The 14,604-nt window shown below is 32.2% G+C and overlaps 1 protein-coding gene across 1 annotated transcript; it reads right to left on the reverse strand.

Annotated features, from left to right (window-relative positions):
• Positions 1-245: 245 nt before the first annotated feature.
• Positions 246-970, reverse strand: LOC120164886 (cell wall / vacuolar inhibitor of fructosidase 2-like). Its single transcript, XM_039174548.1, has one exon. It carries the CDS (start codon positions 919-921, stop codon positions 394-396), a length of 528 nt encoding a protein of 175 aa, XP_039030479.1. The 5' UTR covers positions 922-970; the 3' UTR covers positions 246-393.
• Positions 971-14,604: the final 13,634 nt, after the last annotated feature.

The raw sequence follows: 14,604 nt of genomic DNA on the forward strand, positions 1-14,604 counted from the left end.
TTCAGAATGTTTCATTATAGTTATATGTACTTTGCACTCGCATACACATATAACTCAATTACTAATATATGAAAACCATGAAATTATAAATTTTCATTGAATATTAACTTGTACCACTTATAAATGAGCAGGAGAAATGTGAAGAAAAGTATTTTACAAATTCCAAGTTAAAATGGAATTTTAAATACTAGAATTGAAACATCTAAGCCGATGATAAATTTAATCCAAATTCAGCCGATATTAAATACTAGAATTGAAACATCTAAAATATAGTATTATTTTATGGGTCCACCCTACCTAGACATGGATGACAAACAGATAAAAAGGACAATGATTAGGAATAAACACAAACCAAGCAAAGTTAATTATTTGCATGTGAGAAACCAGAACAAATCACGAAGCAAGATGATCAACGATGCCTAACACCACCTCACAAATATGCTTCAAACCATCCCCTCTACGTGCAATCTCTTGCGGATATACCAATCCCGGGTACCTTCTAAAAGCGTTACGACAAGCGTTCGGATAATCAGCCGCCGCCATTACATGCAAGTACACATAATCATACAGCTCCGACACGAAATCTTCGACGGAAGCTTGAAGTGCATCGGTTGCATGGGCGTACTTGTCGGAGCATTCTCTGAGTACTTTCTTCATGATAACGTCATTTGTAGTAGTAAGCAATTGGGAGGACAAGAAGGTCGATGTGGCCGTGGCATTAGCCGTTCCGACCCCGGCCATGATCATAGCCAAGCCCTTTGTGTCGGAATCGGCGCTGGTCGGTTCGGATTTGAGGGAGGAGACACATAGGTCGTAGTACTTGGTGGTTTTGCAAGTTTTTTGGATTAAACCGGCGTCTCCTTTGACTAGAGTTATTGCTAGGGATATAATGGTGTTTAAAATGAGGAAAGAAGAGCCCATCTGACTGAGAGAACGGAAAGGTGAGGAAGCCAATTAGTGTAGAAGAAAAGGTTGGATTGGTGGAGATATAGGGTTTTCCCTTTTACAAAATAAAATAAAATGATGGCACATAATTATGAGTTGTTTTGAATAGGAAGGCTAGGGCTTTGTTTGGCAGCAGGCCAAGTGCCAAAACTTTGGGTCACGGGGTGTACCATCTACCGTCTCCATTTTCCAATGAAAATTGTATCCAGTTTCTGCAATAAGAAGCAGCATCACGTCACAGAATCTGGACCCACCAATAATTGCACTTTTTTAATTTACATGTTCAAGATTTGGGTGAGTCTAAGGTTAATTTAGAACCAACTGAAAATGTTATCAGGTGGGGTAATTTTTTAATTTAATACAATCGAAAATGTTATTAACTTTATAATTTCTTTTAATATTTTCAATTGATAATCGCATCCCCGCACAACGACATTATTGGCCGGGGAGGCAGTCGTAGAAGCGAAGCCTATCACCACGCCGACAATCAAATACGAGCTTGGGGCCCTTCCCAAAGATTTGATGGAATAGCCCAGCCCACATTTATCAACCTAAAAATTTACTCGTTAACTTAAAATTGGTAAAATTTTGGTTTCAACTTAAAATAATATCTAATTTCTAAATTGGTTCCAATTTAATATTGTGGGTATTTTAGGTTGCAACCTGAAATGTTACCAAGCATATAACATTTTCGTTTTTCAACAAGAAATGTTGCCAAACATATAACATTTTAGGTTAGTGTCGTTAACATTTCAGGTTTTAACCTAAATTCTTACATGAGCTTTTTATCTTCCTATGTTGAATATATTTCACAACAAGTATCGAAGCTTTGACTATGAGTTTCAATACTTACCAAGCCAACCTAAAATGTTATATATACAAGTAATATTTTGGGTTATGATAAGTATCGAACCTCAAAGAATAAGTTTTGATACTTGCCAATACAACCTAACATGTTATAAATACTAGTAACATTTTAGGTTTAAAATGGTAAACATCGAACCTTTTGCCCTAAGTTTCAACGATTGTTATGAAATATACTCAACTTAAAATATTATATGTTTGGTAACATTTCCAGTTTGCAACCTAAAATGTTATATGATTGGAAATATTTTCGGTTGGATCAACCTAAAATGTTTTATGTTTGCTAACATTCTAGTAACTTTTTAGGTTGGTAACATTTCAGGTTGTAACATAAATTCTTATATGAGTTTTTAACATATATTTTCACAAGAGGGAAAAGTTTTGATGCTCTTCAACTTCAATATAAAATATTATACACATTTGTAATGTTTTAGGTTCATCCTAAATTCTTACAAGAGTTTTTTAATCCTATATTTAATAAGCATCTAAACATTTGTACTAAGGTTCGATACTAAGCAATTTCAACTTAAAATATTATACACATTGGTAACATTTATGGTTTCAACCTAAATTCTTACATGAGTTTTAATCCTATATTTCACAAGTTGTGAAGCTTTATTGCAAATTCTAAAACTCACATATTTCAACTTAAAATGTTTAAAAGCATATAACATTTTAGGTTGGCTTTGATAACATTTTAGGTTCAAATGTAAAATGTTAGCAATGTTTGTTCTCAATAAAGTTTTGAAACTTATCTAAAATATGGAGATGAAGTGTAATGAGAGCTTCCGACAGTATGCACAGTGATGGAGGGACGTTGCATCCGAAGTGCATCCACCAATAACTGAAAGGGAGTTTATCATTTTATTTATCAATGCATTAAAATTTCCCTATATTAATCACATGATAGGGGTTTCCACTAAGAATTTCTCTGACATCGTCATATGTGGAGAAATGATTAAAAGTACTATCAAGAATGGTAAGATAAAGGGCACTAGTAGTAATGAGGTCAAGAATATAGTCAAGGTCAATATAATGAGTTCTTATTCAGCTAATCATGGGACTAGACCTCATAAGGTGATTCAATAAAAGACTCACATTAGTCCAATTCTAATTACATATGAATAATTGCTCTCAATCCTAGTTGAGAAAAACCTTGTGATTTTAGTGTAGCCCAAGCCAAATGAACCACTTTTTCCTGTCAGGTACATTGTTAATTCCATATGTAGCTACCACATAGGAAGCTCAAAATACACTATTGAGAATTATGGGGCATTGAAGTGCAAGGTCTAAAATTTGATCGATTTAGGGGTTGAACATTTCTTGAGTAATTGGGAATTCTAATGCAAATTACTAAAAAGCCAATGAATCCACTATGAATCTTTATTGCACATGAAAGTTTATTTTCTTGATTGAACTTATTTTTTTCTTCCTTTCTCTTTTAAAAGATTATAAGTCGTTTGACGTTCAAACATATTAAATAAAATGTTACCTTCTGAGGTTATGAGAAATAAGTAAATTTTAATCTTAAAATTCTTTAAATATCAAATAGATTAATAGTTCTTTCAACAATTAGGATTATAAATATTTCGTAAAATAAGGACCTTTGATCCTACTCCAGAAGATATACCTGAATATCTTACTCTTTTCTTTCAGGGACCAAGATAGCATTCTTCTCTCACAAAGAGACGATCAAAGGGCTTGGCGTTCAAGTAAGTATAGGAGTAGATAAAATGGGACATCTCTTGTGAATGATATCGCAAAGCTGATTGGATTATGCTTTTATTAAGAACGTTCAATGATGATCATAATCTTCACATATGGAATAATTTAGTAAATAAATTTAGTCTAGGTCAGTTGCTTGGGAATTGAACTCTAAAGAAGAATTTTTTTTTATTTTCAACGATACCCAGACTATAACAGGTTCTTCTTGATGAGCTTAAGAAATCAAATATGTATACTCAGGAAATTAATAAAGTATTATCATAAGGTAAGTGTAAAAAAGTTGATCTATTCCGCTAATGCAATTGATTATAGAGTTAACTCAAAAGTCATGGTTTTATGAATAATTCATGTTTAAACCATGAAATTGATTGGATACATGACAATTTAGTGTTTGCTCTACCGTGGTTTTCAAGTCAAAGACTTTGCGAGGAGATGAATCCTTTAGCTACGTCTGAATAAGGACAAATAAAATTAAAATTGATAAAGTTCAATTAATAAAGGTAATAATGCCTAGTGTTTAAATTAATAAGGAGTAATGGTGAAGATGGACTAAGGGAGTTGAGAAACACATGTTATAGTCAATTTCACACAAGCACTCAAGAATTTTATTTTTAGGTTGATGTTTCTGAGCTACCTCTGCTAAAGGAGTCTATGAAGCTTGATCAAATGGAGGATTTCAGAGACTCAAAATAGAAGGGTTATAAAAGGTATAGCATTGATTACGCTAGTTGTTTCATCTTGTCTGCATCTAATTAGAATGTCAAGCCAAGAAAAAGGGACATGTCATAACGTTTACAAGGATCGAGAAGGAAAATATTTTCAAACAAGATAACTTCCAGGGAATTGTACCTTGGAAATTTGACAAAGGTCCCTCAGACTTACAAGCTCAAAATCAGAAATTGGGGAATGTTGGGGCAAATTTTTTTACGCAAAAATAACATATTGCTGGAAAGAATTACAAGGTACACTCTAGTATGAAAAAGAATGAAGAGAACAGATCAGAAAGAGAATAAATAATGCTTGTGCATCCATTTCTAACCACTGATTAAGAAAATATACATCAAAATAGACATACATGTTACATGATTTTGCATATTTGCATCAAAACATCCAAGGGAATGCCTTTAGAATTTCTTGGAATCTTGTCTTCCTTAAGAACATTTTCTTCTATCATGAGGAATAATTAAAAAATAATAATTTTTAAGTCTAACACTCAGGAAAACATTCAAGAGAATTGCATTCAAATGCATAATTTTTACAAGTCTTCCAATGAAATACGAAGATTTATGATGTCAAGATATTAAAAGAAAAGAAAATCAAAATTCAAACCTCCAATTAAGGAAATCACGTTTAGATTGACAAAACCTCAAGAATAGAGGAGCTCAGTCCACAGAAAAATCATTACTTTGAAGTGGGGCACGTTACCCGACCATTATGATGTTTTTAAATGAACGTTCAAAGAAGTGGAAATTGATTTCCAAATACTTCTTACTTGAATAAGTGCTTCAGACCATCAGTAAGTTTTTTGAACATAATGATTAAATCCTTTGGATCATCTATTAGTCTTTTGAGCAATATTATAAATTTTCAGGCCATTTATGATACCTTCAGGCAAAATGTTTTGATATGATAGTTGTGAAAAATGAGAAAATTATTTTCAAAGTTTCTCATTTAATATGAAAATAAAAATTACTCTCACTTGAGATTATTATTCTTAAAAACAAATTTCATCTTACTTGAGATAGTTTCTCTTAAAACACAAACTTTAAGATCATTTCACTTAAAAGAAATCCTATCTCACTTGAGATTGTTTTTCTTAAAACAAATTATTTTCTCACTTGAGATTGCTTTTCTTAAAACAAATTGCGTTTCACTTAAGATTGTTTTTATTATAACAAATTTCGTCTAACTTGAGATTGTTTCCCCTTAAACAAAATTTCATCTCACTTGAGATAGTTTCTCTTGAAACATAAAGTTTGAGATTGCTTAACTCGAACAAAATTTTATCACACTTGATATCGTTTCCCTTGAAACAAAATTTGATCTCGTTCAACATTGATTCTCTTGAAACAAATTTCAAAATCATTTTATTCAAAACAAAAATTTTATCTCACTTGAGATTGTTTCTCTTGAAATAAATTTCTTATCACTTGAGACAGTTCCCCTTGAAACCTAAAGATGTTTCTCCTGAAACAAGATATTTCCTTTACTTAGAACATTTTTTGGATTTTTCTTGAAATCACTTCCTTTAAAAAAATCGAATTTCATCTCCCTTAAGATTAAAAAATTCATTCTCAATCTCATATGAAAATAGTTTCGAAAGAAAAAGAGAAAATGAAAAAGAAAAAAGAAAAAAAATGATATAAATAAATCCTCAAATGTACTAATCAATGATAATTGTGTCTCTGCAGGACCAACATTCAGGGGAATAAGGTAGATCCGACAAGAATGTTGATGTATGTTTTATTTGGTTAATAATTTATTATTAATTAAATTGTTTTATTCCCTTTTATAGTGCTAATTTGGGTTATTTGTGTTAGATTTTGCTCATGACTCTATTTTCTAGGAAAAAATAATTAAAGTACGAATTAAAGCAGATTTATCCCATTTATCTGGAGAAGTCAGGGCCAACTCAAATTTAGAGACCAAGTTGGGAGTCAACTTCAATAAAAATAATTCAAGTAGCAAGATCAAAGGATAAAAGCAAGGCAAACCAAAATTCTTTAAGAATTAAACATTGTATTAAATTCAAATACTTTTAGATTTTATTATTTAATTAATTAGGATTTTAGTTTGCTAAGGATTTTTATTAGGATTTTAGTTTGCTAAGGATTTTTAATAGGATTTTATTTTCTTTAGGTATTTTATTTTCTTTAGGTTTTCTCAAGCTATAAATACCAACTAAGGTGAAGCTTGAAAGATGTACTTTTACAAGTTCAGAATTCAATATAGAACTGATTTTGGCTTATTCTTTCGTTCTAATAAAATTCTCTTTTTCATCTACTCTTCCTTCCACACGTCAAGAATGAGTTTTACCATGTTTGGCTAAACTTTTCGTTAGCTAATAGCTAAGCTGTGACTCAATCCAATCTCATGATAATTGCAAGGGTACTTCATACCTTCAGGTTTCTTTCTTGATTTTCGGCAGACAAAGAGAGGCAATTGGCCTTTCTTCAATCATCTCAATATCTTCAATCCAAGGAGTGCACATTGGCTTGATTGACGTTACGATTTATAATTGGGGAGGAGAATCGGCTTCTAGCAACTTCAATTCCCTAAGAACAAACTTGGCGGAGATTCGCTAAAGGAAATCAACGAGAAGAGCAAGTTACAAGGGTTGGGTCTTGTAGACTGTAACCGGCAAGTATCCGAAATAAAACTTATTTTAGAGATCGGGACGGATTGAGGCAAAGCGAAGTTGGAGGTAATCTTTCATCATAATTAATTTTTCTACAATTTAATTTTCATATTTTTACTGCTTTCGTTACTTTAATTTTGTTTAGTTTAGTTTACTTGAATATTTTAAACCCTTTTTAATTATTTATTTTACAAATTTCTTGGTTCAAGATCAAATCAAATCAGAATTAGAAATTTTTTAATCCCTGTGGACCGACACCATTCTTTCCTATTCTACATTTTTAGTATAATTATCTAGGAAAAAAGATTAATTATTTGAAAATTACGATGCTTTTTAAATTGGTGTCGTTGCCGGGGATTATGAAAAAAATTACTAATTAAAGTTTGTTTTAATTTATGACCATGAAAAAAGCGAACTAGTAGATTTGATACCTGATATCGAAGCACTAGCATGAAGATTACGCTCACGTACACTACAAGAAAGACGGTTGCGACAACAACAACAATCATAACAATCCGAAATTAATATGGAGATATCCTTTAATGCAGAAACCTTCTCTGATGCCAAAGAATACTACAAAGAACCAATTCCAATGGATCAACAGACAATCCGAGAATTAATTGTGGCACATGCCAAACCAACACCATTATGCATCATATTCCCTAATCGATAAATATCGTTTGAGCTAAAAACATATTTAATCCATCTTCTACCTACTTTCCATGGATTGCCCAGTGAAAGTCTACTCTTTTCCTTTTCCTTTATCCGACTTGGCTAAAGATTTGTTTATTTTATTTACCTCATAATTCTGTTCATACATGGGCTGATATGACTCGTTGTTTTCTTGATAGGTTATTCCATGAAGCAAAAGCGAGTGAATTAAAAAGTAAAATATTAGGAGTACAACAAACAAATGGAGAATCGTTATATGACTATTAGGAATGATTCTAGAAACTCTGCGCTAGCTGTCCACAATATAGATTATCAAAGCAAAAACTTCTCCAATATTTTTACGAATGATTACTTCCTTTGCAAATGAAGATGATAGACTCAGTTAGCGGAGGAGCACTCATAAATATGACTCCAAACATAGCTAGAAATCAGATCTCAACTATGGCTGCTAACTCTCAACAATTAGGCTCTGTGAGTGAACCTACTCGACGGGTAAGTGCAATTTCATTAGAAAATAAAATCAATAAATTAGATGATATTGTTCAATTCCTTGTTTTAGGAAAAACGACTACGGCTAGACTTTGCAGAATTTACACGATGTTGGACTATCCCACGGATTATTGTCCGATGTTACAAGAAGACACTACCACATTGAAAAATATAGTTGAAAATTTTCTGGGTACTCCCCATTGATCGTATAGTCCTAACACAAATACATATAGTTTAAGGTAGAGGGACCATCCAAATTTCAACTATGGAAAAAATCCGAGACCTAATGAATCGTATTAACTGAGACCTCCTCCACAACAATAGTATTAACCATCGAAATCATCATTGGAGTCCATCGTCGAACGGTTGGCATTATCTCAAGAAAAATTTCAAAATCACATCAAATGTCGCTTTTAAGAGCTCAAAAAATGGCTCAACTAGCTCAAACTGTGGAACGCGCATAGAATTACAGGGAAAGCCACCATCTCATTCTGAGACAAACCCACAAGAAAACATCACTGCCATCACCCTTCGGAGTGATACCGTGATCGTTACAATCCCTAAAGAGCATGTCGTGGAATCTAGTAAAGAAAACAGAAAAAGAATAACCAAGATCCCAAAGAAACCAAGAATAATGTGACAGAATAGAAAAAGAAAGAAAATAAAATCTTCAGGAGGATAAAGAGAAATTTAACACATAACTCGAAAGGAAAAAGAAAAATTCAACACCAACTCCTCCTACAATATATCCTATGCCATGCCACCTCCCTTTCCCTCAAGGTTAGTAAAACGTGAAAAACAAGTGGAGGAAAAAGAAATTTTAGATGTTTTCTGAAAGGTTTAGATAAATATACCGCTTCTTGAGGTAATCTAAAAAGTACCGAGATACACCAGATTCTTGAAAGATTTTTGCACAACCAAAAGGAGACTTACTGGAAATGAAAAGATAAACCTAGGCGAGAACATCTCAGTTGTTTTTCAACGTAGGCTTCCACCAAATTTAAAGGACCAAGGTATATTTGCTATACCTTGTAAAATATGCAAGTTTAGAATTAAACGTGCTATATGTGATCTTGGTGCTTTCATAAATTTTATGTAAGTTTCTGTTTATAATTTAATTACTAATGAGCCTTTAAAGGAAACTAGAGTAATGATTCAACTCACCAACAGATCCATCATCTATCTTGAAAACGTATTGGTTAAAGTAAATGAGTTAATTTTTCTGGCACATTTCTATGTCATTGACATGGTAAACAACCTACCCAACACTTCCTCTGAAATTTTTCTTGGTCGCCCATTCTTAAGCATTGTATATACCAAAATCGACGTTAGAAGAAAAAATCTTACCATGAGTTTGACGGTGAAGTGGTAAAATTTTACGTTTATAAGGCGATAAAGCATCTTGACTTTATGGATAATGTTAGCTTTGTCGATATTATTAAACCTTCTAAGAATAAATATGTTGAACATAATTTTTGTGATGAGTTGTACAGGAAAATGAAGGTTGGAACTTATAGCGCTTCTAACAAGGACTCGCATATATCTAGAGAAGAGCTAAGTAATAATTTAAATTTGATGCCTTCTCAATCTAAATTTTTTCCATCTATTTTGCAGGCATTAAAGTTGGAGATAAAGTCACTTTCGAAACATTTAAAAAACACATTTTGAGTAAAATAGATAATTTATTGATTTCAGATAAACTTTCAAAGTTGAAAAGAATCCGAAGAAAAGTTTTTGAGAATGACATAATCTACAAGAATAAAATAAAAGAACTTTATGATCGTAGAATTTCTCATAAGAAATTTCTTAGTTAGAAAAAGCGTATGAAGTGGAAAAATGTTGTGTGTTGTGAGTACTATAAAATTATATGCAAATAATGTGCAAATATACACAATCACTCAAGTAATAAAGTGATGAGTGAGTATTGTCTCCACATGGATTGATGGAAATTACAAAGTTTAACCGAAGCAAAGCACTACTCTATCTAAGTATAGTTAGTGATGATATGTACTAATGAAAAATGTAACGGCAATGGAAAGTGTATACTGGTTGATATGGATTGATAGTTTGATGGGGTAGCAAATGGAAATGTAGTGGCAAGAGCAGATTATAATGCTGAAAATGATAGAAATGTCAAGGCAATGAGAAATAGTAAAAACAACAAATAAATGATAGTTTGATAATCCTCACACAACAAGCTTCCACTGGAATGAATGGTAGGGATTGATTTAAAGACGCTAAAAATGATCTCTCAAGCAGATTTAATTTATCTAAACTTCAGTTGCTCGATAGGGTTTTCTGAAAATGCTCTCGCTATCTCTAGTCAAAGGAACCTAATAGAATAGAATGCCACAACATCTCCTCTTAGTCTCAACTATGGTAGCCTACACTTTTGATAAAAACTACCCCTCTTAGTCGTTGAAACCATATCTTAGTCTCTCTCAAGCACTAAGCGATTAAGATATAGTATTACTATGTTGGTTCAAAGCTTAAGAAAATACTACACCCCATTGCTTATGCGGATCTTACTTATGTTTCTCTCGAATACTACAAGTATTAATAGCTAAGTTTCTCTCGAACAAGTAAATGCAGAATATAAATATAAATTTACCATTAAAATAATATCAAACATCCATAAAATCAACTCCACCAAATAAGGTTAGTTCATGGTGGGGTTCGAATCATCCATGAAACAAAAATGAAATTTATCCGTTCCAACAACCCAATATCAAATGAAAAATAACAACAAATGGGAATGGAGAATAAGCCTTCGACGCTCGCAGCCTGAGCTTTCCTCAACCACCATGACTCGCCTTAACTTGCTAGCTCCTCTCGAACACCTAGCTCGCCACTCCTTAGAGCTTGTAAATGGAGGAACACCGCTATAAAATGAAAAGAATGATACATAGAATGTGAGAAAATCTAGTCGAAGATGATTAATTCTCATCCTCCTTTCTCTTTCATATGCGGTGTATATAAAAATATAATATCCAAGGGTAATAATGGGCTTTAACATTCCAATTACCCATCATACCCCTATAATCACTCCTTGGGTGTGAATATTATCCTCCAAGGTAGCAGTGGTCCCTAGCAAGCGGTTATAACCATCAAACACGTGCCTTTCCAGCTGTCATTTTACAAAAATATCTTTTTGTCCTTTTCTACACCACAAATTCCAAGGCATTTCAATATGCTTCAGCAACGTGTGATGTCACAACATTCTTCCCTGTGTAACCTTTTGCTTGTTATTTCGTGCATAACATAAACAACCACACCTTTCCCTCATACATCACCTTTACAAGATAAAATAGTCATACCACCACTAATGCAACTATATACAACTACATGATCCTAAAATGACTAAAATGAGCTTTAAAACAAACATTAACTTAAGTGAAAAAGGCTTTAAAAGTAGCATTTTTAGGAAGTTATCAAGAAAGCATCCCTCGCGGAACCTATATTATGAACCAGGTCTTTGAGTTAAACAACGTTAAATAAAGCGCTTAATGGGATGCAACCCATTATATTTAATTTTATTCAATTTTTTAATTCATTTGAATTTATTTTTATTAAATTTGTTTCATACTTATTTATTTATGTTTGAATTTTTTATAGGTATTAGATCACTTTGATCAAGCTAAATTTAGAGCAAATCTAGAGATTTTTTATCGTATCTCGCGGCCATGGCCGTCACTAAACACGGAGAGTATCTCTATTCTTTCTCATATGCTTTAATTTTACATATTGAGACAATATGATTTAAGTGAAGGGTATAAAGAACTTAGAGAACACTTGCATCGAATTATCGCTTGCTTATTTACTTGCCTGAAATTGAGTTACCTTGGTTGATTTATTGAAATATCTTGTTATTAATCCTGAATATTTCTCTATTTCACTGATTACCTTATGAGTTTATGATCACACTTTTATTAGATTTAGGGTGCATGATAGTAAAATGACATGATCAGTATTTTTCCTTAAATTTTTTGCTTAATATTCCATGAATCCGTTGATTAATATGTTTCTTGATATTCCATGAATCTAAAACCTTTCAATTTTATTTTTACCCTCTTTTGTCACCCTTAGCGAGTCATGAGATATATTTGTTCCACGAACAAAAATCAAGAGAATAAAGAAGAAACGTTCTGGAAAAAAATATGGATCGAACAAAACATTCAAACAAAACACAAAAAACAACAGAAAATACTAAAAAACAACAAAGGAATAAAAAAGAGGAAATGTTGGTTGTTTGATTACACTTCTTAAAGTGTGTTTACATTCTTGAAGTCGTGGGTTGAACTCAAACATTTTGCATCTCTTGTCTTGACACTTAAGCCTATTTTTTTGTCCTTATCCCTACCCTTACCTAAGCCCCGTTATAACCTTGTTAAATACCCTTTGATTAAATGCATCTTGTTCGAACGAATGGTGGAGACTTGATTTTCTTACAAGCCTATGGTAATGTCTTTATTAACCCTGACTTTGAGTGATTTCTTTTACCCTGAAGTGATAATGAGTGAATCCTTGTGAGGTATTGAATCTTATTACCTTGAAATTGATAGTTAATTGGGATATATTGGCTTTTACTTAAACTTGTTACTAGTTATGCCTATTTGCTTGATTGTCACATTGTTTCTGATGATTGATGTGATTATTGGCTCATTTGGTTTTCCCTGATATATTGTAAGGTGAAAGATTGATAATTTAAGATTTTAATAATTTATTAAGGCATGATTGAGGACAAACTTTGAATAAGTAAGGAGAAATTTGATGAGTGTTTTATTTGGTTAATAATTTATTATTAATTAAACTTTGTTATTCCCTTTTATAGTGATAATTTAGGTTATTTGGGTTACTTTTCGCGTAGGACTCTATTTTCTAGAAAACAATAATTAAAGTATGAATCAAAGCATATTTATCCCATTTATCTGGAGAAGTCAACGCCAACTCAAATTCAGAGACCAAGTTGGGCGTCAACTTCAATAAAATAATCCAAGTAGTAATATCAAAGGAGAAAATCAAGGGGGGCCAAAATTCTTTAAGAATTAAACATTGTAATTCAGTTCAAATACTTTTAGATTTTATTATTTAATTAATTAGGATTTTAGTTTGATAAGGATTTTTATTAGGATTTTATTTTCTTAAGGTATTTTATTTTCTTTAGGTTTTCTCAAGCTATAAATATCCACCAGGGTAAAGCTTGAAAGGTGTACTTTTACAAGTTCAAAATCCAATATAGAACTGATTTTGGCTTATTCTTTTGTTCTAATAAAATTCTCTTCTGTTTCATCTTCTCTTCCTTCCACACGTTACGTGTGAGTTCTACCATGCTTGGCTAAACTGCGACTCAATCTAATCTCGTGAAAATTGCAAGGGGGCCTCATACCTTCAGGTTTCTTTCTTGATTTTCGGCATAAAAAAAGAGGCAATCGACCTTTCTTCAGACATCTCAATATCTTCAATCCAAGGAGTGCACATTATCTTGATCGACGTTGCGATTTACAGTTGGGGAGGAGAATCGACTTGTAGCAAATTCAATTCCCTAAGGTGGCGTTTGGGGAATCCCTTGGAATTGGTGGGAATTGGAATCCAATTCCACCACTTTCCCATTTTTTGTTCAAGTTTTCCAAGGGAATTGGAATCTCTCATGGCTTCAACTTTCCATCAAATGAGGGAAAGTGAATTTCATCCAAAAATGGTGAAAAATTCCCTTGTTGGAGGGAATTGAAATTTAACCATACTACCCTCATCAATCTTTTGGTAACTTATTCATATATTTAATAAAAAAAAAATTATTATTTCGGGTCGGGTGAAACTTTATTTTGGTCGGGTCGGGTCGGTTTTTTTAAGTGTGATATTCGGGTCGGGTCGAGTTCGGGTTTATGGTGAAAAATACCCGACCCAAAAATATATATAATTTTACCTTATATATTTAGGAATAATTACAATAATACCCCTCTATATATAATTTTTTTCAATTAAGTCATTGTTTTTATTGAATAAAAATAATTTTTTTTATTATTTCGGGTCGGATTTCTAATTCATATATTCGGGTCAGGTGAAACTTTATTTTGTTCGGGTCGGGTCGGGTTTTTTAAGTGTGATATTCAGGTCGAGTCGGGTTGGGTTTTTTTAAGTGTGATATTCCGGTCGGGTTCGGGTTTAGGGTGAAAAAACCGGACCCGACCAAAAAGAATATAATTTTACCTTATATATTTAGGAATAATTACAATAATACCCCTCTATATATAATTGTTTTCAATTAAGTCAATGTTTTTATTGAATAAAAATAATTTTTTTATTATTTCGTGTCAGGTCGGGTTTCTAATTCATATATTGAATAAAAATAGTTTTTGGTATATTTTTTGGTAACTAATTAACATACTCCGATTGGAATGTATCGAAATATTGCTTTATCTTTTGGTAACTTATTAACATATTTTGATTGTGATGATTTTAACTTATGATGCTTATTAGCATGATTTTTATAATTTATTGAAATGAATAATCAATCAATAAAATGAAAATTTAATATTTTTTTAATTTTTAAT

Source organism: Hibiscus syriacus, unplaced genomic scaffold (assembly GCF_006381635.1).
Source record: "Hibiscus syriacus cultivar Baekdansim isolate YM2019G1 unplaced genomic scaffold, ASM638163v2 tig00000329_pilon, whole genome shotgun sequence".
Taxonomy (NCBI): domain Eukaryota; kingdom Viridiplantae; phylum Streptophyta; class Magnoliopsida; order Malvales; family Malvaceae; genus Hibiscus; species Hibiscus syriacus.